The 27,715-nt window shown below is 48.1% G+C and overlaps 1 protein-coding gene across 5 annotated transcripts in view; it reads right to left on the bottom strand.

The window, feature by feature from the left end:
- The window catches only part of GALNT10 (polypeptide N-acetylgalactosaminyltransferase 10), a 226,443-nt gene that overhangs the window by 30,388 nt on the left and 168,340 nt on the right, over positions 1-27,715 (bottom strand). For all 5 annotated transcript variants that reach the window (XM_057541240.1, XM_057541241.1, XM_057541243.1 and 2 more), the window contains 3 exons: positions 11,078-11,263; positions 6,620-6,803; positions 1,130-1,247 (listed from right to left, as the gene is read on the bottom strand). In XM_057541240.1, coding sequence (XP_057397223.1) covers positions 1,130-1,247; positions 6,620-6,803; positions 11,078-11,263 — 488 coding nt within the window. The remainder of the gene's footprint in view (positions 1-1,129; positions 1,248-6,619; positions 6,804-11,077; positions 11,264-27,715) is intronic.

The following is a 27,715-nucleotide window of genomic DNA, read 5'->3' as shown; positions in this document are numbered from 1 at the left end:
TTGCCGTGTGTGACAATGGTCCTTTGCATAAGAAGTTGATGCCCGACTTGGCAGGCATCCGGGTTGTGTATTCACAGGGCTCAGCCCAGTTATGCTGCTGGCCATCCCTCATGGGTTGGGGATATGCCTTACCAGGGGATCTAGGGTTGTTAGAAGCAGGCCCTGGCTGACCACAGGGGCACAGGACAAGCTAACCTTCCCCTCAGAGGGACTAAGCCTCTGTTCTTCACTTGAGATCAATACAAAAATCCCACAAAAAGGGGAAGAATGGGGCCTCAGAAGTTTGCATAGTTAACTAGTAACCACCACCTCCTTTACCACCATTGTCAGAAGCTTCTACAGCACATGGGCTGGTCTAATAGGTTATAGTAAATATATTTTCACTGACTCTTTAATAATTTCTACCAGTTATTAATTGGTTGTGTCCCCAGGTTGGGTGCTAACCACTTTCTAGATATTATCTCATTTAATCTTCACAAAAGCTCTGTAAAGTAGGTAGTATGATTATTCTCTTAGATGAGGGAAGAAAGCTCGGAGAGGTAATCTAACTTGCCCAAAGTCACACAGCTACTGAGTGATGGAGTTGGGATTGGAACTCAGGCTTCTCTGACCCCACAACTCAAGCTCTTAGTCCCTGGTCTCTGTACATCAAACTCCAGCAGAGACAGATACAAAGGGAAGACTCGAGAGGGGTGGCCAGGAACCACTAAAGACAAGTTGGCTTCTGTGAGGCCAGGGGACCATTCTCAGAGCAGAGCTTCCTGCCGGCCCACGTGTCTTGTTCGGCCGTTGTGCTCTCTCTTCCCCTCTGCTGGTCTGCTGGGCGTCTCAATGGGAGACACACCATCTCTAGTGGAAGTGAGGCCTGTCTTATTCCAACACTGTCATCTGAGAAGGGACAATGCAAGGCAAACACCAGCCAGAGCTGTGGCTGAGGCCAGCCTTTGGCAACCTGAGGGTCTCCGTGCTGCCGCCTCCGCTCCGTCCCCCTACCAACACACACACAGCAAGCAGTGGCTGGCGGCTCCTGACTTGTTCACCAGGCTCAGACAGACGCTAAGCAGGCAGCCTGCCAGGACAGGCGCCACGGGCACCCTGCCAAGGACAAGGGGGCTTCCCGAGAGCTCACCTTGAACGAGATTTCGTACTGCTCCCCTCCCCAGATCTCCAAGCCTGGGTCGTACCCGCCCAGCTCCCAGAACCACTTCCGATCCACGGCGAACAGTCCGCCGGCCATCACGGGAGACCTGCGGGAAGAAGAACCTGGTGTGAAGACGCGGACGTCCTGGCCGTGTGCTCCTTGGGTATCCTGCTCTCGGACACTGCTGTTCTCCCGGGGGTGATGCCCCCCGCTGCTTTGTGAACACAGCCCACTTGTCCAGCAGGGAATCCAAAGCCCTTCTGAGTGAGGCCCCTGGCTTTCTTCCTTCTTGCCTATACTTCTTCATAAATGCTACATTTTAACCAATGGACCCAAAATTCCTTTACGTGGTTAACACCTAAGAATACTTGTGAAATGAAATCATAGCGCTTTTTCCCTGTGGGCCTTGTAGCTGTACCATATATATGCATATCTATATCTAATCTCTAGCCCTCCCATTGATTAAATGGTCTGAATCAGGTCTTTCCAAGCCTGTCTAGGCTGTAGAATGTCTTAGAGAGATGAAAACACATACAGCTTCCTGGGCCCGACCCCAGACCTACAAAACAGTCTCTGGGGGAACGGAGCTTAGGAGTCTGTGTTTTTGGATAAGATGGTTTGATGATTCTCACTCTGTAATCCCAGCATAGATATTTTTTTTTCCTGCTGAGAGTTTACAGAAGAAGCCACAGTCACTGTTCTTTCAGTTAAACTGGGATACGATTAACTCCGCTCATTCATCGTCTCATTCGTTTCTTCGTCGAGTGCCGGCTGAGAAGCAGATGCTGGAAGGATCTGGAGGTGAATCAGGGTCAGACGGAATCCTCAGGGGATGCCAGCGTGGCAGGGCAGCCACCTCAGGAGAGGAGGGCCCAGGAGACACGTGGGGTGTAACAAGGGCCTCTGGGAGGTGCAGCCAGCACTACGGGAAAGGAGGGAGCGTCTGCCTCCAGGTTTTCGGGGTGAGGAGGGAAGCTGGGGCAAGAGTCAAGGAAGGATGCTCAGAGGGGTGGCATTCGAGGTGGCTATGAACAGAGTGGGAGCTTGGGGGAGGGGAAGGCACCCAGAAGGAGAAAGCACGAGCTCGGGGGCAGAGATGATCAAGCGTGGGGTGTGGCTTGCCCGAGTTCCCCACGGCGCCTCCCGCGGGGCCAGCACCTGGGAGGGGCCACCAGTGTTTGCTGTGTGAAAAGCTCTCTGAGTGGCTGTGGCCTTGTCTGACTCCACTGGAAAACTCCAAACCCTCCAAGGAAAACCATTCCAGCAGCAACCTCCGCGGCCCCTCCTGGTTTGGGGAACTGCACGCTCAGGGGAAGTGGACTGACTTGGAAAGAGGTGAGTTAACCCACACGCCTTGTGAGGCTTCCTGCAGTAGATGGGCCCTGATAGCACAGGAGGGGGCCCCTTTAGAAAGGACTCCCTTGATCACTGACCGAGGCCTTGAATCTGCCAGGCGCTGTACTGAGCTAATTTATTACCAAAATGAATTTACTCCTCACGTTGACCTCATGAGCCTGGATCAGAAACGGGGAAATCCTCACTGCAACCTCAGCTCTCCCCAAACCTGTGGTGGGGTCTGGGGTGAAGATTTTAGCCCCAGAACCCTGTACTGCTGGGTACGGGAGCCACTGGTCACATGCGGCGTACTGACACTTGCAATGTGGTTGGTCTGAACTGAGAGGTGCTGGCAGTGTGAGATACACACTGGATTTCCCAGACTTAATGTGAAGAAAAGAACAGAGAAGATCTCATTCATAATTTCAAAGCATTGGTCACATGTTAAAATGAGAATATTCTAGATATACTGGGTTAAATGAAATACATTACTAAAATGAATTTTATCTGCTTCCCTTTACCTTTTTTTAACGTGGCTATGAGGACATTCAGAAGTACATATGTGAGTCGCATTATACTTCTATAGGACAGTGCTGATTTAACCTCTTTGAGCTGCTTTCCCCATCTACACAGCGACGTAGAGTTACACTTGCTAGCTCACATTGCTAGTAAAGTTTTGAAAGTATCCAGTACTATAGGAAAGTAAGGTGTTAGCAGTATCAACTTTCTTCTGTCTTAGGAAGGTTGTAGGGTTTCTGGTTTTTCTGGCTGGAGCCGTGATGCTTGGAGGGCAGAGAGTGCTTCTGGCTCGGTGCTTCATGGGAAATCAAACCTAAGACTCTGCACAAAAACATCAGCCTGGGTGGACGCCAGCGGCAGGGGCCATGGTAGGATAGGTAGGATATTAGCTGTAAGGCATTTTGGATGCTCAAGGCTTCACCTCCAGAGGGAGGCCTCTCCTCTAGCCTGGTCTGTTTTCTGCTGTGTTCAACAGTAACAATAACAACAATTCTGAGCATCTAGTGTGTGCCACTCACCTCACCAACATCACCAGCTCTCACAAAGCCCTATTACTGGCCCTCTTCTCACATGGAGAAATCTGAAAATCAGAAATGCTATATGCTCTGCTCAAGGGCATGTAGTTAGTAAGTGGATGAGCTGCCACCAAAGCCTGTGTCTTTCAAATATCATGACACGGCTCTGTGCCTACGCGTGCCCACTTGCTGAGCACCATGGGGAGGTGTGCAGACAATGACCAGGATTTCTTAGTGGCCTGTTCCTGGGGTTTTGTCAGAGTGCAACACAGAAGAGAGACTTCTGGAAGGAACTGGATGGTACAAAGGATGGAGAGTCCCTCGGGAAGCATCTGGGCCAGAGGCTCTCAAACTTGGCCATATGTCAGCATCATCTGGGAACTGATGCCTAAATTACCCACCCTGAGACTCTGGTGTAACTGGACTCAGGGGCAGCCTGGGTGGTTCTTCTTCTTCTTTTTAAAAAATTTTTATTGGGGTACAGTTGATTTACAATGTTGTGTTAGTTTCAGGTGTACAGCAAAGTGAATCTGTTATACTTCTTCTTATTCTTTGTTTTAAATAAACTCCCCAGGTGATGGCAACATGCAGCCAGGGTTGAGAGTCCCTGCTCTAGGGCTGGGCCAACCCCTTTAATATCCAGACGAGGAGACTGAGACTGCAGACAAACTAGCTGGGCCTCTGCTTCTAACCAGCTGCATGACCTGCACCCACCCCTCCCTCATCCTGCAACGAGGAGGCTGAATGGGCCAAGACCCACCATTACGTACCTTTCAAATCTAGGGCCTATGAGTCGGCTTATGGCAAAGATTCAAACCATAAAAGAGGGTTCTGGTTACCCTAAAAATTCCATTTTCTGGAGCAGCCTGCCTAACCTCAGCCTCTGCTACGTGTCACCTTGGGCAAGTGTCGTTTCTTCTCTGAACCACAGGATCCCCATCAGTCAAGTGGAGAGAGTTCCACCAACACCCAAGGGCATGGTGTGAGAATCAAGCACGGTCATGTCAGCTGGAACTGCTTTGCCAAGTCAGGCCAAATGTTAGTTACTCCTGTTATTAGCATTCTTCTCCAAGAATTCAGGACAACTGGGGGCCGACTCTGGGGCATACTGGGGTAGGACCTGGTTGCATGATGTGGTGTCGGCTAAACCATATCTGTGGCCTAAGAAGGGCTCTAATAGTAGTGTTTGACCATGTTTAGGATACAGGAGGTCAGGACCAGAGCACAAACGTCTGGCCTGCTGAGGAAGCACAGGGGATCCACTCACGCCCTCCACTCTCAGCTCATGCTACTCTCTTGCCCCGGTCACCTTCCATTTCCTCAAGCAAGCCCACCTCTTCCTAGCTCTGAGCCTTCCCTGGGGCTCACAGCATTAGGGGCCCCCCAGAAACCCTGGGTGCACTGCGCCCATGAAGATGGCTGAGCCGCCAACAGCCCCTCTTTCTCAGATGGGGAGGGTGAGGCAGAGCAGCTGGACTTCACTGGGGCTAAGCCGTGGTTAGGCAGGGGTGGTAGACAGAATAATGGCCTCCCAAAGAAGCCAATGTCCTAATTCCCGGGGCCTGTGGCTCTGCTGCCTTACACAGCAAAGGGCCTTTGCAAGGGTGACTAAGTGAAGGATCTTGAGAAGGGGAGATTATCCTGGGTTACCTGGATAGGTCCAATGTAATCACAAGGGTCCTTATAAGTGAAGAAAGAGGCAGGGAGGTCAGAGTCAGAGAAGGAGACGTGATGATGGAAGCAAGAGACTGGGAGAGGGAAGGGGGAGGGAGGTGTAGGGGGAGACAAGGAGAGGGAGGAGGGGAAGACTGGAAGATGTTATGTTGCTGGCTTTGAAGATGGAGGGAGCCATGAGGCAAAGAATGTGAGCAGCCTCTAGAAGCCGGAAAAGGAAAGGAAATGGATCCCTTCCTGGGGCACCAGGAGGAAACGCAGCACTGCCAACACTAAATCAGTAAGACCCTTTCAGACTTCTGACCTCCAGAACTTTAAGAGAATAAAGTTGTGTCGTTTTATTTTATTTATTTATTTATTGGCTGTGCTGCGCGGCCTCTTAGTTCCCCGACCACAGATTGAGTCCGCGGCCCCTGCAGTGGAAGCGCGCCGCTCCAACCCCTGGACCACCAGGGAAGTCCCTGTGTTGTTTTAATAAGCCAGTAAGCTTGTGGTAATTTATTACTGCAGCGACAATTAGGAAACTAATCAGGAAACCAATACAGCTGGAGAGGCTGGACTTTGGCTTTGTACCCAGAGGTCTTTCCACACCTCTGGCAGGAGAGCTGGAGTGGCTCACATGACAGCTGCAGGGATGGCGAGCCCACTGTGGGAGAAAAGACCCTTCTGGAGCTTGGGGTACCAGAGGGGCACTGGGCTCTATTTCTGGCTTAGCCACTAGCCCACTGTGTCCCCAGGGAAGCCCCTCCCTGTCCTGGAGCCCGAGTCTCCTCATCTGCAAGGGGTTGGAGTCCGTTACCTGTAGGCTCCGTCTAGCTCTGCCATTCCAGGATGCTACGGGTCCGGTCCACACACCCGCACTCCACACTTCCACCGTGGGACAAGCTATTTCCCTGATACTTCCAAGAGGGTGTAATTGATGGATGGGAAAGTCGGCTCCAGAGGCAGACAGACCTGCCAGGCACTGAGTCTTTGCCGCTTCACAGCTGCGTGACCTGGACAGGCTGCTTAACCTCTTGGAGCCTTGGTGTCCCCATTTGGAAAACATGCATCATAATTTTTACTACATACGCTGTTGGAGGTTAAATGGGATCAGCGTGTAGTGTGCTCGGCACCGCGCCTGGCACTTAGAAAGTGTGCAATAAATGGTGGTGACAACGACAACGACAACGATGATGTTGATGATTACAACTGGGTGCTAGGCTTGCCACCCGGGCTGGCAGTCCTCGGGGTGGGCAAGGAAGAGGTGATCAGCTTGGTGGTCCGTGAGCCAAGGCTCTGTGACGAGCTGGGAGGGACTGTGCTTCTGTTGGGGACATCTGCCCTGTCTCCCCTGCACTGGACTCTTGGGGGAGGTGGCAATCCTGAGCTGTGTGTGTTGGGGAGGGCTCCCTGGGGTCAGCCACTGGGACCGGCCTGGGTCACTTGTACTTACTCAAATGGGTCGCTGGGGTCAGCTTTCTGCAGTTCTGGAGGGATCGGGATCCGCTTATAGTACATCTCCCAGTCAAAGGCGCCCCGCATGGCATCCCCCGCCTGCGTCTCATACCGGAAGTCATCGTGGTCAATCACATCGATCATTGGGCACACAATGGTCTTGCGGTTCCGAGCAATGCGGTCTGAAGAAGCCAAGAGATGCCCATTAGGGAGGCCGGGTGGGAGAGGAGCTACGTGCATGACCCTGCTCTGCAACGTATTCACATTTTTAACATGTTTCCTGGGTGATTTCTCTGAACACTCGAGTTTGAGAATCCGTGAGGAAGAAAGCGCACAAGCTTTAAGCAAGATGGACCAGGGCTCCCAACCCATCCTGCCATCCGTTGAGAGGGCCCTGGGCCAGCTACATAAATGACATCTCAGCCTCAGCATTCTCCTCTGTGAAATGGGGAGAAGAGGGTCTGGTTGCAGGAGTACTGGATACAGTAATGCTTGAAGGTGTTGAGCACAGGTGTCTGTCATGCTCAGCATTGCTATGGAAAGAGATTAACTTCCTTCTGGGAGGGTCCCTGTTCTGGCCCTCCCCATTCCGAGTCCTGAACTTGACTTGTGGCTCAGCAGGCAGGCACTCCAGCACTTGCCCCTCATGGCAGACTGCCTGTCCCTGAAGCTCCCCAACACCTCCTAGCTGCCGTCAGAGAACAAATGGTCCTTGCGAGAGAGTCCGGCTCACGTTTTCCAACAGTCAGAACTACTGCAGAGGGAACGGACTATCCCATGAGCTCCTCAGGACTGGAGGCGTGCAAGCAGGGCCTGGTGGACCTCTGCCCTGCAGGAATGCTGCAGGCAAGGTGACTCAAGATAGCAAACAGGGGTCTTAACCTAGATGGCTCTATGTCCCTTTCAAGCCAGGGAGAAGCTGATTCTATAAAATTCACTCTCTGCCCTTTAGTGCGCTTCCTGCCAAGAAGCCCTGACTACAGCCAGGAGGTGCCAGTGATTGGGGCAGATGATCTGCCATGAGGGGCAAGTGGGCTGTGCTTGGGTGACTGGCTGCTTGGGCCAGGAGTCAAGTCCAAGTCTTGGAATGGGGAGCCTGGTAGGGCCAGGGTAGGCTGGCAGCTGCCTAGGGCCCAGGCTTCATCAAGCTACAGCAGATTTTTCTTCCAGGAGAGAAAGCAAAGAAAAGTTTTGCCTTTTTCTAAACTGCAAGACACGATCCATAGGTGGGTCACGAAACTGTGTGTGTGTGTTTGTAGTGAAGCAAAAAAGAATGTCAGGGTGCATTCTAGGTGATGAGGGAAAGTAGTTTGGGGAAATACTTCAGTCATACTGCATCAGTGTGTACATTTGTGTACTGGATTGACATGTCTAATGTATTTCTAACTGTGGCACATGGTCAATAAACTGAGAAATGGTGTTTTTGACGCTGTGTCCCCAAGTGTAGATCTGGGGCCACCAGTGCCAGAAGCACCGAGGGTGTGTTTAAAAACCCCCCTAGGGCTGGCCTGCCCCAGGCCCACTGAATCAGGATCTCTTGGGGTGGAGCTTGGATCTGCCTTGTGGACATGCTCCCTAGGGATTCTTAAGGAAGCAGAAGAATCTTCCCAGGGAAAGATCTAGAAAAGGGCCTCCCTTCCTGATAATTCATGGCCACGTGAGGGATTTCCCTTCCAGAGAGGGTGTGTGCTGACGACACAGTGCTCTGCCGGATGCTGGCTGATTGGGGGAGGTGTAAGGTCAAGGCGGTGGCATCAGAGGTAGCATTCCACGGTGCTGTACTCACTTGAAGACCCAATGCCCAGGTGCAAACCCTGGTTTTGTCATCTACGAATAGTGTAACCTTGAAAAAGGTTATCTGATGCCTCTGAACCTCTGTTTCCTGGCCAGCAAAATGGAGGAAGATAGCACCAATTTCCTGGGATCTCTGTGAAGACCAAGTGGGATGATGGGGCCAAGATGCTTAGCCCAGGCTCGAGCACGTGACGAGCCCTCTGCTGACATCCTTTGTGCCCATTATCGCTGAAAGCAGCTCAGAAGCAGGAGCTGGAAGGGTGAATATCTCCCTCATTCTCTCTGCCCTTCAGTTTTCTCATTTGCAATCTGTGGATAATAAGGCCTGCCCTGTCCGCTTTACCAGTCACATTCAAATGTGGGCTGTGATCAAAAAAAGATAAGGGACTAGCAGAGGCATGATGATGATGACGACGACGATGATGATGATGATGATGATGACAGTGATGATGGTGGTGACAGAGATGAAGAAAATGATGATCAACAGTGGCTTTCCTTTCAGGGGAGCTGAATTCCTTTCAGGCTCAGAAATGCCTACTCTCCAAAGAAGGCAGAGTGAACTGTGCATGTTCACGGTTTCAGAGACAAAAGCCGTGATGGGCTCGGTCAGCTGCTCATATTAGAAGGGATAGACTTTTACATCTACACCAGCGGTTCACATTTCTATTGGAAAAAGGGAAAAAGAAGAGGAAGAATGTTTCTTCCATGTATGGCTGCAGATTATGAAAATTACCCTCATATATTTCCATAGAAACAGAGTTAAGGCTGTTAACACAAGGGTTAAGGCTTGTTAACCACAAGCTCAGCTTCGTGTTCTACCACTTCAGTCTCTTTATGAGTCACTGAATGACCCCCCCAAAATGCGATGTTCCTTCAGGACTATAAATTAGATGATTTATTATTTTTTTAAATTAAAAACAAATATTTTATTTATTTGGCTGCATTGGGTCTTAGTTGCGGCACGCAGGATCTTTCCTCGCGGCACACAGGACCTTTCGTCATGGCGCATGGGCTTCTCTGGTTGCAGCGCGTGGGCTCAGTAGTTGTGGCACGTGGGCTCTCTAGTTGTGGCGCATGGGCTCAGTAGTTGTGGCATGCGGGCTTAGTTGCCCCATGGCAGGAGGGATCCTAGTTGCCCGACCAGGGATCAAACCCTCGTCCCCTGCATTGGAAGGCAGATTCTTAACCACTGGACCACCAGGGAAGTCCCAATTAGGTGATTTATAGTGAAGCTTTTTTTCTTTTTTGTTCTCTTCCAGTCATGAGAGGCAGATGCAGATCTCTTGGTTTAATTAAGTAAACAGTTGACCAGAAGATCTGGGTTATATCCTTTTCCTAACCCAGTGGGATCCTGGACCCTTGGGGTCAGAAGCATATCATCTGATATTAGAGTTTCATGCTGATCTGTGTTAGGAAACAAACTTGCTGGGTTATCCCATTAAAGCGTGTGGGTTTTGCTTTCTGTCCCCACTTCTGAATGGGGGCCTAACCAGTGCTCCCCGAAGTACAGTCCCCGGACCAGCGGCACTGGCACCACCCGGAGGCTGTTAGGAATGCAGCTTCTAAGGCCCCGCCCCAGACCTCCTGAACCAACCACTCTGGAGCAGGGCTCAGCACTCTGTGTGTTAACAAGTCTTCTAGGTGATTCTGATACACACTCAAGTTTGCCCTGAACTCGAGTCCTCTTTGCTCCCTATGCTTTCTGTTACGGAGAGCATACCCATCCATTTCTGAGGCGTTCACTTTTCTCTCTGGATTGACAGATCTTCCCCAATCTGCCTCCACCTCTGTCCCTCACCTGACTCCCAGCCCCAGTAGGACATTTCTTCTTCAGCATCCACCTGTCAGCAGCCGCTCAATGCCTTCCTCAAAGCTCAGAGCCTAGGGATTCAGACCTGGTTCTTCAGCCAGCCATGAGGCACCTCACTGCCCAGCAGCCAGGCCTCGTGTCTCCCTTCTGTCCACAAGGCTACGTGGACGACTCCTGGATCACACTGCCCTCTGTCTGGAGCCCTTACCTGAGAGCGGTCAGAAACTCTCCAAAGAGGAAATGAATTTAGGGAGGCAGTGTGGAATCCTGAAAGAAGATACACTTTGGAGCCAGAGAGATGGTGACTTTGACACTTACTGCCCAAGGGACCAAGTGAGTCACCCAAAATCTCTGAACTTCAGTCTCTTCTATTATAAAAAGGGGAGACTTTCGACCTGGCATGGTTTTGTGAGGGCTGAAGATAAAGCTTACAGCCTTCCCTGCTCACAGCAGCAGTGCAGTGAATAATAACTGTTCTAAGTTGGTATGATGGTGTTCCCTACAATTTGGCTCTTAGCAGTAGGCAGCCTTGGCTTGCTTTCCAATAACACCTGAAGTAACCTGGGAGAAGCAATCATGTCACTAGACACTAATGTGCTTTATGACTTTGGGCAAGTCACTTCCCCTCTCCGAGTCTCAGCTTCCTCCTCTGTAAAATGAAGGGACAGAACTTTTAAGGTTGCTCTGAGCACTCCTGAGGGCCTGATACCCTCGTGGCACCTGGCATTGTGCTGGGTGCATCTCAAGCAGGCAAGGGAAGCCTTGTAGTATAGATGACTCCCTGCAGAAAGCAGGACCGGAGGCCAGTGGCTCACTCCAGGCCGCCTACCTCACCTTGCAAGCCTCCCTTACCGAGCAAGGGGGGGAGCCAGTTGACATTGGCTTCACAGTGGGAGTCCAAGAATGTGATGACATCCCCAGTTGCTGCTGAGGCCCCCAGCATCCGGGTCCTTATCAGCCCTTCCCGTTTCTTGGTTCGGAGAATCCTCACGCTGGGGAAAAGGGCCATGTAGTCTTCAAGTGGTTTCTTCAGGTGCTCTGTGAGGGAGAGAGAAGAGGACAGATGGATAGATGGGTGAGTAATCATTCTTGTGACCCCTTCCTTACATGTGCACTGCACTTTACAGTTTAGATAGAGCTTTCCAGTGCACTGTACCATTGGACCTTTCAGATAGGGTCAAGAAGGGCAGGAATAACCACCTGTGTGTTGCAAAGGGGGAAACTGAAGTTTAAAGAGGTCCAGTGTTAGTGCCAGACCTGGAACACAGAGAGACCTTCTGTACGAGGGCGTTAGCAGCTGTGGTTTATGTCTGGCTGGGACTTATTCCCTCATTTTCTAGCAACAATACTCTGATTTTCTTTGGGAAACTGCCCCTTCCCTTCTCAGTCCTTCAGACTTGGGTGGGCTTGACTGAATCTCCAAGGGGGAGGAGCATGTGGCTTGGGCCTGACCAATCAGGGCATTCCATTTCCTTGGCCACAGTGATTGGTTCAGGGATGGACATGTGGCCTGAATTGGTCCAAACAATGAATCCTGAGAATTCTTTTTCAGAACTATTGAAAAATGAGGCCCTTTTTTCTTACTAGAGTTGCTAGGTTGGTTGGCCCTAAGTCTGGAGTTGCTTGTGAAATCTTTAGCAAAATGAGGTGATGAGAGGTGGTGGGAAGATCTGCTGAGACTGAAGTCAACATGTAAAAAGAGAGTGAAAAGATGGAGAGAGACATTATCCTGATAACATTTTGATTCTCCAGATCCCCCTGTGCCTGAAGTAGAGAGACTCCCAGATGTTCTTATTAAACATAACAACCAATTCCTCTTTTTGCTTATTCTAATGTAGGCTGGCTTCTGGCCCATGCCTGGAAAAGCTGTTATAAATAAATCTCAAAGACAGTCTCTTTCTACTAAAAGTGCCAGCCTTAACGTTAGTGTCTCTTGATTTTAATCAGGGTTATGGCCCTTTATGAAAACTCTAGTATGGCTACAAAAAAACCCTATAGTTTATATCCTACTTAATGGTGAAATATTGAATGCTTTTCTACTAAGAGCAGGAGAAAGGCTGTTCACTTTCTCTCCACTTTAGTACTGTTCTAGAATTCCTACCTAGTGCAACTGGTAAGACAAGGAAATAAAAGGCATAAAGATTGGAAAGAAAAAGGTAGCAGTATTTTTAATTGTAGATGACATGATTGTTTACACAGAAAATCTTAAGAAATCTACAAAGAAACTAGAACAGGAAAACTTTGCAAGATTTCAGGATACAGATCAGCATTTAAAAATCAACTGTAGGGCTTCCCTGGTGGTGCAGTGGTTGAGAATCCACCTGCCAATGCAGGGGACACGGGTTCAGGCCCTGGTCTGGGAAGATCCCACATGCCACGGAGCAACTGGGCCCGTGAGCCAAAACTACTGAGCCTGCGCGTCTGGAGCCTGTGCTCCGCAACAAGAGAGGCCGCGATAGTGAGAGGCCCGCGCACCGCGATGAAGAGTGGCCTCCGCTCGCCACAACTAGAGAAACCCCTCGCACAGAAACGAAGACCCAACACAACCAAAAATAAATAAATAAACAAATAAATAAATTAAAAAAAAAAAAAAATCAACTGTATTTCTATAGACTAGCAAATAAGAAAGCTACTTGAAAAATACAATTAAAATGGTAAAAATACCATTTACAATTTAACAAAGTGAGTACAAAATGTATACTGAAAACTACAAAACACTGTTGAAAGAAATGAACAACCAAAATAAACGGTAAGATAGTCCACGTTCATGGATCAGATGACTTAATGTTGTTAAGATGGCAATACCTCCTATGTTGATATACAGATTCAATGTGGTCAAAAAATCACAGATGGCATCTTTGCAGAAATTGACAATTGACAAGCTGGTACCCAACTTTATGGAAATGCAAGGGATCAAGGAATCCAGGACAGCTAAAAAATGTTTTTTTGTTTTTGCTTCTCTCTGAAATATTTGGGTTCTTTTTTTTACTTAATTAATTAATTAATTTATTTATGGCTGAATTGGGTCTTCATTGCTGCGCGCGGGCTTTCTCTAGTTGCAGCGAGCGGGGGCCACTCTTCATGTGGTGTGCGGGCTTCTCGCTGCGGAGGCTTCTCTTGTTGCGGAGCACAGGCTCTAGGCACACAGGCTTCAGTAGTTGTGGCACATGGGCTTTGTTGCTCAGAGGCATGTGGGATCTTCCCGGACTGGGGATCGAACCCGTGTCCCTGCATTGGCAGGCAGATTCTTAACCACTGCGCCACCAGGGAAGTCCCTAAAAAATGTTTTGACTACTTATACATGAACGCTCATAGCAACAGTATTCACAATAGCCAAATGGTGAAAATAACACAAATTTCCATCACCTCATAAATAGAAAAACAAAGATGGAATATATCCGTACAACGGAATATTACTCAGCCAAAAAAAAAATGAAGTACTGATACATGCCACAATGTGGATGAACCTAGAAATCATCATATTAAGTAAAGGAGGCAAGACACAAAAGGTCACATATTATATCATTCCATTTGTGTGAAATTCCAGAATAGGTAAATCCAGAGACAGAAAGCAGATCAGTGATTACCATGAACTGGGGTGGAGGGGAATAGGGAGTGACTACTTAATAAGTATGGGGTCTCCTTTTGGGGTGGTAAAAATATTTTGAAACTAGATAGAGGTGATGGTTGCACAACGTTTTGAATGTACTAAATGCCAATGAATCGTATACTTTAACATAGTATCGTATATTTTAACATGGTTAACTTTATGTTATGTGAATTTTACCTCAATTTAAAAAAATGGGTAAAGGACATGAATAGGCACTTCTTGAAAGAAGATATACGAATGGCCAATAAACACATGAAAAGATGCTCAACATCATTAGTCACCAGGGAAATATAAATCAAAATCATAACGAGATACTACTTCACATTCACTAGGATGGCTATAATGAAAAAGTAAGATAATAAGTGTTGACAAGGATGTGGAGAAATAAGAGTTCTCATACACTGTTGGTGGGAATGTAAAATGGTGCAGCCACTTTGGAAAACAGTCTGGCAGTTCCATAAATAGTTGAACACAGTTACCATACAATCCAGCAATTCTACTCCTAGGTGTATATCCAAGAGAAATGAAAATATACGTCCACATGAAAACATGTACACTCATGTTCATAGCAGCAATTTTCATAATATCCCCAAATTGAAAATCAAATCATCCAAATACACATCAACAGATGAATGGATAAATAAAATGTAGTATATCCATACAGTGGAAATACTATTCAGCAATGAAAAAGAATGAGCTTTTGCAATAATATGAACGAGCCTGCTGGGTTAAAGAAGTCCGATAATTCTGCTCTGAATTCACTCCATCTGGAGTTAGAGCTGGAAGGGCCCTCCTAATTCAGGGGCTGTGGCTGAATCACCCGGTGAGCTGGCTGCAAATACAGCTGCTTGGGCATCCTCCCAGGCGACTGTGATTTGGTAAACTGAGGGCAGCATCAGCATCTTTGGTTTTACTTGACCCACAGGTAATTCTGATGTACAGCTAGGCCTGGAAAGCACTGGAGTAGTTCGGTCTCTTCATTTTATAGACAGAAAGCTGAAGTCCAGAGAAGGGAAGGTGCACCAGTTAACAGTAGAGGCAGGGCCCCTTGACTGCTTGATCCAGAACCCACTGAACCTTTTATTTTTCTAACCTGTATAGAAATGAACCATTTTCACTGGCAAGGCAGATTATGACTTGCAAAGGAGCTTCACATATTTTATCTCCCTTGATTCATAAAATCATACTCTGCATTACAATTCTCCCCATTTGACAGATGAGAAAACTGATGCTCAAAGAAGCTAAGAAACTTGCCCAAGGTCATACAGCCAGTAAGTTGCTGGGTTCTCTGTAGAAACATGAGGCTTTCCCCTCTCTAGCTGTGTTTTCCCTATCTCTCATAATCATATACTACTGGCACGATTTTTGCCACTTCTGCCTACCTCACTACGATTTATTTAAGATTTTCTTTTTTAAATCAACTCACTTAAAAAAATATATTTATTTATTTATTTATTTATTTTGGCCGCACTGGGTCTTAGTTGTGGCATGAGGGATCTTTAGTTGCGGCACGTGGACTCTTAGTTGCGGCATGCATGTAGGATCTAGTTCCCCAACCTGGGATCGAACCGGGCCCCCTGCATTGGAGTGCGGAGTCTTACCCACTGGACCACCAGGCAAGTCCCAGCTCACTTTTCTTCAATTAAAAATTTAATTTATTTTAAAAGGAAGCGTTAAAAACTATAAATGGAAAATCGGTACCATTTGTGATAAAGAGCTAATAAATTAAAAAACCCAAACAAATAAGAATAAAGCGACGTTACTAGATTTTAGCCAGATCTTCCTGCCTCCCTCTTTGTCAAGAAGGGAGATATGGGCAACCAGCTGAGACTTTCCACCTGAGGGTAATCAGAGGAAATGAAAGAGAGCTGAAAAGAGGAAGCATTCTCTCCCCATGAGTCAATGTTACTTAATGCAAAGTCTCCGGGCCACCTGAGACCATCTTAGGTACCGCTTAATCACTTTTGTGCTGGCGCACTTGGGGAAACACTACTCCAGACACTTGAGTCTCCAGAAACTTAAAGAGTGGAGATGAGGTGTGTTTTGTGTTGTGTTCTCTGGCACCTTGCAAGTCGGAGCAATTAAAAGATACACAGAGGAAAGATTAACTTCATATACATCCTGAGACTGGAAGGCTGAAAAATACTCCAGATCGCCTCTTGCTTGCTTGCAAAGATTAATACAGCTTCTCTGGCCCTTTCCCACTTCTCTTTGGAACAGTGGCTCTGTAGAGAGCAGAAATCAATTTGCCCTAATTGAAGGACTAAATCTTTCCAAAAGAGACTTTCTTGGGCAGTGAGACAAGATAGCAAGAGGCATGATCACGCTCCAGATAGGCTGCTGTTTGGGCAGGAACACTATCTTTAAAGAAAAGAAAAAAAAATCCACAGTCATTGTCTTGTGACCAGCGCTTCTTCTTGGCTGGGTTCAACTGGTAGGTCATTAACACGAGGATGAGATAATCTCGTATACCACACACCACTACTCCCAACAGAGGGAGATATATCCCCCTGTCCGGCTCTAATCATTGAGGGCCCTGCTCGGGCACAGCCCCATCGCTAAATCACCCCAAACGCAGATGGCCGCAGTCATTACAGATGGACCAATTAAGGCCTTTTGACAGCTTGTGGCAAAGTCGGCGCAATTATTTAGGGGCAATTATGCTCCTCCTGTCCTTATTAGAAAGAACATTTACACAAAATCAAGACTGTTGCCTTATTTTACCACACTGTCTTCTTGGATGAGGACAGTCTGTAAAGTCATAGAATTTTAGAGCTGGAAGGGGCTTTAGATGAAGATGATGACGGTTCCGACGATGACAATTACACGGAACAATTCCTGAGGCCCTGCTCGCACACGGAGCTCTCTACTGTATATACATAATCTCTGTCGCCTACACCACCACTACAAATGGGGTACTATGGCCCCCTTTTATACAAAAAGACACCATGAGTCTCAGAGCGGGTGGTGCCCCCCCCGCCAGGTGCACAGTTTATAAATGATGGAGCCAAGGTCTAAAACCCATCCCTGCCTGACTGTTAACAGAGCACCAAACCCCATCTCTGCCTCACTTCCGTCAGACCCTCCATTCTACCCAGAGAGGGACGGCTAGGACCGGAAGTTAAATGTCTTGCCCAGAATCATACAGTGAGTCTGTGGCACGGCGTTTTCCACGCCGGGACGTCCCCCCACCTTCGTAAGCCCTAGGGCAGGGATGGCAAACAGGCTTCATGGAAGTGCCTGTGCTCACAGGTGTGTAATGGATAGCTAAAGCAATGTTAAGAAAGACTCTGAGGCTATACCCTGGCTCAGCGTGCAAATGGCAGGGCTGAGAGATGTCTGCCCTGAGGCAGCAGGAAGGCAGCTGTCCTAATGCCGCAGACGCACCATTCCCATTGCAGGGCTTGCTCTGATGGCACAGCAATACAGAATTGCTCTTGCCCTTATTATCCCTCATCTCACGAGAAGCCACAGCCATCCAATGGGGGGGGCGGTGAGGCTGATCCTGAAGGTGAGCCCCCATCAGGGTAAGGCTCTACGCAGGTGTTCAAAGAGCACTTACCAGAGTGCTCCCAGGTGGATTCTGGGTGCCCTGCCCAGACCCCTTCAGCATTTTGTTCTCTGCCTGCCTGCCTCCCACCTGCCAGCACCTGCCGCTGCCTGGGGCTCGGCATCCACGTGGTAGACCTCCACTGAGGGCCGTCGTGTGTGTGCACAACCGCCCCGGCTCCCTCGCCCCTCAGGCGGGATAACCCCGAGCACGTGCTCTGTGCTGGCTCCCAGTGGGGTCACCGTGGCTGCCTGCCGTGGTGCCCGGCATAGGCACCCTTCCTGGCTGTCTCCCCTTCCTCTTCTCACTTCCCCACTCTCTTGCTGCTGTTTCCTGAAATCTCCTCTCAAACTAACTCCTTGCACTCAAATCCTGTCTCAGGATCTGCTTCAGGAAACCCAAACCAAGACAGTGTCCAAGTGGCAGTCATGGGTTAGAGGATCTGCAAGGCTGAGGGTGTCATCCCTTGAAGGTGATGACTTTGGATCAGCAACACGATGATGTTTGGAACCATTACTTCTGTAAATAACGGTCACCATGTGTCTAGTACACTCCCTGCCAGGCATGAACCCAAGCACCCGACAGGCATTTACGCATCGCATCTTCACAAACACTCCACGAGGCAGGTTGGTATCCTTGTTTTACTAATGAGGAAACTGGGGCACTGAGAGATTTAATAACTTTGCCCAGGTCTACACAGTAAGTGGCAGGTCTTGGATTTAAACTCAGGCAATCTGGCTCCGGAGTCTATAGGCTTCTTTGTTAAACTTTTTTTAAAAAAATTAAGAATCATTTCAAACATATTTTTAAAAAAGTAGAATAGGTGCTTCCCTGGTGGCGCAGTGGTTGAGAATCTGCCTGCTAATGCAGGGGACACGGGTTCGAGCCCTGGTCTGGGAAGATCCCACACGCCGCAGAGCAACTGGGCCTGTGAGCCACAACTACTGAGCCTGCACGTCTGGAGCCTGTGCTCTGCAACAAGAGAGGCCGCGATAGTGAGAGGCCCGCGCACCGCGATGAGGAGTGGCCCCCGCTTGCCGCAACTAGAGAAAGCCCTCGCACAGAAACGAAGACCCAACACAGCCAAAAATAAATAAAATAAATAAATTAAAAAAAAAAAAAGTAGAATAGAATAACAAAGCCCCAAGGATCCATCACTCAGCTTTGGGAACTGTCACTGCTGGCCTCTCTCGTTTCATCCCCGCCCCTGCCCACTGGATGATATTGGCGCTGATGGAGTTTGTGCCTGTAACCATCGTGCCACTAGAGGGGAAAAGCCAGGGGGGTTAACGTGGAAGGATATTACAGCTTCCTCTGGACTAGCTGTCCCTCTCCTAGGAACACACCCAGTGAGTTATCCCAATGTTGGGCACCCAGTATCTTCTCAGGAAATCCTTGGTGGTTATCTCATTGGACTCCCCGCAATCACCAATTCTGGGCAGGTATCATCAGTTCTGGTGTTACTGGAGGGGAAACTGAGGCTCAGGAAAGGGAAGGCCTTGCCCTAAATCTCTCAGCTACTGAGGTCTGAGTGAGGAGCAGAACCCAGGTCTGTGCTTCCTTGGTCCTCCTTGTATATCCCACCTGAAAATGCACATACTCCCCTGGGAACTGCAGCCTCCCTGGTTCCTGTGTTGAATGGAGCCTTTCCCTCCTGTCTGGTCTGAGTGCACTTAGGACTCTGAGGATGGTTCTCCCTGGTGGGCTGTGCACCAGGAGTTGCACTCAGAGGAGCTGCTGAGAGTTGAACTGTGTCCTCCCCAAAAGGTATGTTGAAGTCCTAGTACACAGGAATGTGGTCTTACTTGGAAATAGCATCTTTACAGATGTAATCAAGTTGAGATGAGGTCATACTGATTTAGGGTGGGCCCTAATCCAATGGCTGGTATCCTTTATAAGAAGAAGAAATTTGGACGCACAAGGAGAAGCCACTGACCACAGAGGCAGAGATTGGAGTGATGCTTCTACATGCCAAGAAACACCAAGCATTGCTAGAGAGAGGCGAGGAGGGATCCTTTCCTAGAACCTGCAGAGAGAGCATGGCCCTGCCGACACCCTGATCTCAGACTTCTAGGCTCCAGGACTGTGAGGGATGAAACTTCTGCTGTTTTAATCCACTGGTTTGTGATGCCTTGTTGCGGCAGCCTAAGGACACTGAGACAGAAGAGAGGTTCTCATACACTGGCATCGAAACAATGACACAGCAAGAACACGGCCCCGGTTCTGGCCACTGCTGTCTCTTGTCTGGACCACTGTGGTCTGTGGCCAACCAAAAGAGCCACGACTACTGTCCCCGCGTCCACTCTGTCTCTCTTCAGTCTGCATGCGCAGTCCAGGGGGCCTCTTGGAAGAGAAGAGGACTGCACCGTGGCACCCTTCCGCTCTCTTGCTTAAAACCTTTCCACGGCTTCCGTGGCTCTCGGAAGAAGGTCCAAAATCCTTCCCAAGGATGACAAGCTGTGTATGGTGGGTCCTGCCCCCTCTTCAGCCTCATCTTGCCCTTCCCTTCCTTCCTGCCCCCTCCATGTCATCTTCTTTCAGGCGTCCAAAGGCCCCAGGACGACCCACCCCTTCTGCCTCAGAGTCTGTATCCAAGCTGGTCCTTCTGTCTGGGCTGCTGAGGTCTAAGCCTCTTCACATATCCCCCCAGTTAACTCCTGCTCATCCTTCAGATCTTGGTTCACACCTCCGACTCCTCACTAAAGCCTTTCCTGACCTCCCAGACCAGAGCAGGTCCCTAAGGCAGATGGCCACAGAAGCCCTGGACCTTGCCCTTCATGCCGCTCAGCTCGGGTCATGGTTCCATACCCATGGACTGACTTAGTCTGCTTCCCTCCACTCTAGGCTGTAGGAGGGAGAGCTCTGTAACTGCTCTGCTTGCCGGTGTAGCCTTCGTGCCTAGTGGGGGGCCAGAGGCGTCTGCAAATCCCCGCTGAATCACATGCCTTCCTCCTCCATCGTTTCATTTGATTTGATTTGATGTGATTTCCCTGTGAAGGAAGCAGGTCACGGCTCATCATCCTCACTGCAACATGAGGGAAGTCAAGTTCAGAAGACGTTTCTGGTCCAAGGTTACACAGCCAGCCAGGTAAGTGGTGCAGACAGGACTCAAATCCAGTTCAGTCTGTTCAGGAATCTTTGCTCTACTGCTGTGTGTAATCAAATTAATTCCCAAGCAGAGTCCAGAGTTTCAATCTCTGGTGCCGTCGAGCCTTGCAGAGACTCCTGCTGAGGGGCACCAAAAACAAAGGAGCTCTGTGTGTCGCCAGAGCTGGCAGGACACCAAGCATATGGGAGAGGGTCCCGTGGATGGGACCGCAAGGGAAGAGGAGGAGGGGGAAGGAGAGGGGAAGGAGAGAGAGGGGGAAGAAGGGGAGGGGGGAAGTAAGGAACAAGTCACAAACCAGACCAATCCCTGTTGGTTCTCTGGCCTCGGGGGTGTTGTCAATAGTGCAGAGGTCGCAGCGGGAGAGGCTGCCTTCTGCACGCTTGGGCTGGCTTCTGGGACTTCTAGGTGTTCTGGGTCTTGTCACGTCTCAGCTCCGCTGGGCTTCTGGCTATTAAAGTGTCATAGGGCTTCCCTGGTGGCGCAGTGGTTGAGAGTCTGCCTGCTAATGCAGGGGACGCGGGTTCGAGCCCTGGTCTGGGAAGATCCCACATGCCACGGAGCAGCTGGGCCCGTGAGCCACAATTGCTGAGCCTGCGCGTCTGGAGCCTGTGCCCCGCAACGGGAGGGGCCGCGATGGAGAAAGGCCCGCGCACCGCGATGAAGAGCGGTCCCCGCACCGCGATGAAGAGTGGCCCCCGCTTGCCGCAACTGGAGAAAGCCCTCGCACGAACCGAAGACCCAATACAGACAAAAATAAATAAATTAATTAATTAAAAAGAAAATCCTTAAAAAAAAAAAAAAAAAAAGTGTCATAGCTCATCTGTTTCCAGGATTGATTTATTCACTTGTAAGTCTTAGCCACTGTATTCTAAGGCACTGCCAATCCATTTGGAGGTGGGCAGGGTTCACAACAGCAGGCAAAACCCTTTGTCCTATTTTGATACTCAGGTGCTTCTAGCCAAAGGGCAATTGTTAACATGAGGTAGACCCTCTCATCTTTATTGTCACCGTCAGTGTCATGGTTTCTGCTGGGTGCTTACCGTGTGCCTAGGCTCAGTGTTAAGCACTGTTACCTACACACATTGTCTCGTTTCATTCTTACAACAACTCTCTAAGGCAGGCAGTGTGAACTATCTTAGACAAGGGGAAACTGAGGCCTAGAAAAGTTCTATGCCAATCTATGTTCAGACAGCTAGGAGGTGACAGCCAGGAATCAGACCAGGTGTTTCTGGTGCCAAAGCGGGCATTATTAACCATGAAACTACACCACCCCTTGAAGTCCCTGGTCTCTCCATTCAGCCAGGTGGGTACCAGTTTCCAATCCCACAACCTCAACCCTATCTCCTACCCCCTGGGGCGTCCAGGGCTTTCACTTGCTTGGAAAACTTGCAGACAGGTAAATATAAATAGCAGGAAAATTTAAAAGAGAGGTCAGGAAGGAAAGCTATGCTTGCACCAGGATGGGTTTTTGGCAGGGCAAATGTACAGGCATTTAGGCATCATTTATTGTTTGGAAAAGGAAAGCAGACGAGCCCTTCAGGAGAGACATCCTTTTTCTGGCCCAGAGTCCTAGGAGGAGATTCAGAGAGTGGCAGAGCTGAAAGGGGCCTCCGAATTCAGCTAGAAGGCCTTTTCCATTCTCCTTTGACGCGGGTCCTCTTATAACACATTCTAAGGCATTAACAGACACTTTTGATGTGTGTTTTTGAAAAAACAACCATTTCTTTCTTTTTTCCCTTCCCTCTTCCCCTCCTCCCCTGCTTCTTGATAATAGCTTTATTGAGATATAATTCACATATCATACAATTTACCCATTTAAAAAGCATACAATTCACTATCAAGGAGCCATTTCTTGCAATGCTGAAAGTAGTGAACCAACCGTCCCTTAGTGAAGGTTTTTCTGCCAGGGAGAATTCAGTTCAGTTTAGTCAAGAAAGCATTTACTGCACTCCTGCTGTGTGTCAGGAACTCTGCCGGGCACATTCCTTTCTGTCGATCTAACAGGGTGGTTTTCAAAGTGTGATCCCCAGACCAGCTGCAACAGCATCATCTGGGAACTTATGAGAAATGCCAATTCTTAGGCCTCACTCCACACCGCCTGAATCAGAGGAGTGGGGCTGTCGATCTGGAATTTAACGAGCTCTCCAAGTGATTCTGATGCGTGTAAACGTTTGAGGGACACTGGTCCAACGTAATGCAGACGGTGACCTCAGAGAAATAAATCTAGGCGATTGTGATCATACAGCTGCCCCCTGCATCTGCGGGTTCTGCATCTGGGGATGCAACCAACCACGGATTGAAAATCTTCAGAAAAAAAATCCAGAATGCTCCAAAAAGCAAAACTTGAATTTGCTGTGTTGTGGCAACTATTTACATAGCATTACATCGTATTAGGTATTATAAGTAATCCAGAGACGATTTAAAGCATTCGGATGAGCGTAGGTTATATGCAAGTACTACGCCATTTTATATAAGGGACTTGAGCATCCAGGGATTTTGGTATCTGTGAGAGCAGGGTGTGGTGGTGATGGTGCTCGAACCAATCTTCCCATGGATACCAAGGGATGACTATTTTAGGATCTCTAAGTGATTAGAAACAGAACCCCATGTTTCCTGCTAGAATAACAGAAAAACTAAAGCTCTCCAAGGAATCCAAAACTATTTCCTGACCCTAGCAAAACTGTGAAGGGGATGGGTGCCCTCTCATCCTCCTCCTCAGACTCACAGTGGTCCCCACCTGGCCTGGACTCCCCTTCACCTCCCACCAGGACCCTCCTCTCACCTTCAAGTGAGAAAAGATCTGACAGACGAATGCACCTCCTGAGAGGCTCACAGCAAGGCTTCTCAAACCACAGCCCTAAGAATCCCTAGGGGAACTGGTTTTCACACACTTACCTGGGCAGCCTCAGAGATTCTGATTCCCATTTTGTTACGTTCCAGTAACAAAATGCATTTCTGGGGGGAACCTTTGGGAGGAGGAGAGGGGAACCAGTAGGCTGGGCGTTGTGTGGCGGGAAGAGTCAGAGCAAAGCGCATACGTGATGCAAACCCCTCCTCTGCCGCTTCCATCAAGTGTTCAGTAAAGTCTAAAGCCCTCCAGTTTTGCGCACATGGACTCTGCCGGGTGCTCTCCATCCAGAGTGGAAACAGAGTGAGTCCCTGAGCAGAAGCCAGAAGCCAAGGAGACAGCAGACTCGGGTTTACACCTACTAGGCACCAGGAGCTGTCCCAGGTACTTGGCTGGCTCATCCCACACACATCTTTCACTGCCACCCTATGAGGGGTAACCCTATTTTACAGATGTAGAAACTGAGACTCAAGAAGGGTCTGTCACCGCCCATGATCACACAACTAGTGGTGCTTTCTCTGAATTCAAGCCCTAATGTGTCTCTTTTCACCATCCCTTACAATCAGTGGCCTCTTGGTCTGATGGCTTAGATTAACTTGTTAGGTTTACAGGCAAACCTCGTTTTATTGCATTTCACTTTACTGAGCTTCGCAGATACTGCGTTTTTTACAAAATTGAAGGTTTGTGGCAACTCTACGTCAAGCAAGTCTGTCGGCGCCGTTTTTCCAACAGCTCACTTCGTGTCTCTGTGTCACATTTTGGTAATTCTTGCAGTATTTCAAACTTTTTCATTTTTCATATTTTTTACTGTGATCTATGAACAGTGATGTTACTACTATGGCTCACTGAAGGCTCAGATGATGGTTAGCATTTTTTAGCAATAACGTACTTTTGAAATTAAGGTATGTACATTGTTTTCTTTAGACACACTGCTATTGTACACCTATTAGACTGCAGTGTAGTGTAAACATAACTTTTACATGCACTGGGAAACCAAAAAAATTCATGTGTCTCACTTCTGAACCTGTAATACCTCCGAGAGCTGCCTGTATTTCTCTGGCACTTTTCTGAGAATGAATGGGAATTTGACCTCCAACCTAAAGACAAACTGTACACCTTCCCCAAACAGTTGCTTTGAAACCACAAACCCCTCTGTTCCTTGGTATCACATTACAAATTACCCCACTCGTCAGGGCACAGGTATTTGGCCTGAACATGCTTTTGGTGATTTCAAGAATGAATTACACTCCTTCCTCAAGCAATCACATCCACCAGCCAGCTCCCAGAAATAGAAAGCACTTCTCACACAAATTAACTCCTCTCCCCTCTTTCACAGAAGATGAGTAATCTATTAAAAAAGAGATGCTATTATCTAAACAGGCAGCCTTATCTCCACTTTTAATTTCAACTAAATGCATTGGTCCCTTTTCAGCGGGTGGGTAGGGCCATAAATCTGTTTAACAATCAGATGACAAATAAAAACATACCAGAAACTATCACTATCAAGTTAATTACAGTGTCCCCTGTTTTCTGAAAGCCACTCCCCACCAATCAGCTACAAATGAGAAGACAAGGCTGGGTCCCTTGAACTTGGCCATCCCCACTTTTTCGCCCAGTTGGAGCCCATCCAGGGGAGCAGATTCATGGGCAATTCCAGTTGTGTGTTCTTGGTAGCTGCTCTTAAATTATGTCAGGTTGTCAGGTGCTGGAGAGCAACATGTGTTTCATTTAGGATGCCGGCTTCCATGCCTATCGTTTAAGGTGTTATTAAAAAAGAAAAAAAAAATTCTCCACTTTAGCAACAGTGTCAGCCTGTCAGTTTCATATTTGTTAAAGGGCAAAAGTATTCCCCTGGGGGAGATTTTCCTGCTCAGTGCACAGGAAGAGAAAGCTGTCCTTACCACCCTCTCTAACTACTGCTCCCTATCCCCCAAAATCCCAACCCAACCTCTGGAAACCTCTGCTTTTTGGAGTCCTGAGACCTCATCTGGGCCTCTTCCCTCTCTGCTTCCTAATTGGTTAGCACCGGAGGAGGAACCGTGGTATCTTCAGCTATTCACAGAAACTTCCACATCAGGAACTAACCTGGGCACAGAGGTCATCTTGGCCTCTAATCCCTTACCTCTCCTCCCATCCACACTGTTGCTACAGCACAGGTCTACTGATGTCATCTGGTGACATTTCAGGCCTCCCAGCAATATCCAGAGCTCACCTTTCCAGATCCATCTCCCATCTCAACCCTGCACCCAATCCTCTCTCTGCAGACACCACTTGACTAATTTTCTTGCCTTTGTTCCTTTACTCTTGCAAATCTCACAGCTCAGAGGATTCTTCTCTGCTTCTCTGTCCCAGGGAATCCTATACTTCCCTCCAGGATCAGCTCAAAGTGTTCCTGAATCAGCAATCGTGCGAACGATGCTCTCCTGATGCCACTGAGTGTAGCATGTGCCCTGCTTTCCATGCACGTTCGGGTTCAGGACTTGTGCCTCTCTGCCCAGCAGCAAGCTTCTTGAGGACAGGACTGAGTGTGATTTATTTTCCCATCCCTCACAGCACCTGCCATGTGGCAGGTGCTAACAGATGTCTGGTGAATGATCCTGGCTTGATATATTTTCCTTGTCATTTGCTGCTTTTATTTTTCAAAATCCATGTCACCATGACATGGCTCAACATGTCACCCAAGGGAAGACATCAAGCATATTCAGGGGGCACTGCCATCTAGGTATTCACTTGTGAGTCTCTAAGCATAGGAGGTAGCACCAGGAAGCAAAAGTCAACTTCACAGCTGATGTTTATCAGTGAACTAATCACTCATGAAATTCCCACTCAAATATCACTCCCCACTTAATGAAAGGGTATATCTTTGCCCATCATATCCAAGTCTGTTTGTGAGATGGCTGTGTTTCAGATGTGACCATCCTTCAGTATAACACAAACTAATTACAAGGTGCTATAGAGGGAGCAGCAAATGCAAAGGCCCTGAGGCAGGTGGGGGCAGAACCTAAAGCAGTCATTAAAAATGGTTAATGTTTAAGGCCATTTCCTGTAGGTGGACACTTGCACAGAATCCTGTTAGGGCATGCATCAACAATTCAGACAGACCGCAGGGAAAGAAACACCGCAACTGATACAGGTAGACTTCATTTTTGGATGTAAAGTGTTCTGAATGTTTTATCTTTTTCTTTCTAAAATGGAGAAGTCTTTACTAATTTTTTGTGATCCTAAATATGATGTATTTGCTGTAAAAAAAAGTTTTTTTAACCATCATGGAGGAAGGTAACATCTGAGTGACAAGCCACTCTTGTCTCATCCACTAGAGATGGACATTCTTAATAGTTTGGTGTACTGCTCACCCAATTTTCCAGTGTTTTTGTGCTTATTTATCTATTTCTTCTGAAACCTGCTTTTTTTTCCCCCCATTTAACAATATGTCATAGTCATCTCTCTATATCAGTACATGTAGATCTATCATGACCTTTTTCCTACTATCTCTCTTGATCTACCAATTAACCCAGGTGAGGGGAGCAGTGCCATTTTGCCTGACATGGAGACTAAGGTTGGGAGAGATGGAGTACTTTGCCCAAGTCAACAACTGGTAGACTAGAAGACCAGGCTCTCTGCCTCTGTAGCTCATGTCCTGTCTCTGACACTATGCTGTCTGCCTTCAGAAGAAAGGACTAGATCCAGAAGAAAAAGTTTGCAGACAGCGAGTTCAGCTCAAAGTAAGGAAAGAGATTTCTAATAATAAGAGCTGTCCAGTAAAGGAATGAGATAGCTCATAAAACAGTGAGCTGTCCATAACTGGAAGAATTCAGAGGCTGAACTTATAATGTAAACTGCAGAAAAGACTCAAACGTTGGATAAAGATGGCATGGCCTTGAAGGCCCCCTCCAGCCCTGGGACTGTGTGATTCTACGGTTCCAAGATGACATACCTGTTAATACAACCTGCCTGTCCATACAAAAGGCTCTAAGACTGGTGAAGATCCAGCTCTGAGGACCTAATCCTTTAACCCAGTGGCTCCTTCTGAGATGCATTTAGTAATCAGCATGGAGAGAATGTGGTTTTCTTTCCATAAGCTCTAGCCTATCTTATCTGTCCCTGTAATTGTCTCCCTGCCCCAGTGGAGTAACTTGTACTTTCAATGTTGTTGTTGTTGTTTAAATTGAACTAGATATTTTTAATCAATTCATTGACTTGTATGTCCCTATTACAGAAGATAATCTAGATCTTACCCTCAAATCAGTAAGGAAAGGAAAAGGTGGTAAGGAAAGCTTTCTCTTCCTGCGCACTGAGCAGGAAAATCTCCCCCAGGGGAATACTTTTGTCCTTTAACAAATATGAAACTGACAGGCTGACACTGTTGCTAAAGT

This window comes from Balaenoptera acutorostrata, chromosome 2 (assembly GCF_949987535.1).
Source record: "Balaenoptera acutorostrata chromosome 2, mBalAcu1.1, whole genome shotgun sequence".
Taxonomy (NCBI): domain Eukaryota; kingdom Metazoa; phylum Chordata; class Mammalia; order Artiodactyla; family Balaenopteridae; genus Balaenoptera; species Balaenoptera acutorostrata.
Note: the sequence above shows the minus strand (reverse complement) of the source record. Positions and strands in the feature narration are given on the sequence as shown.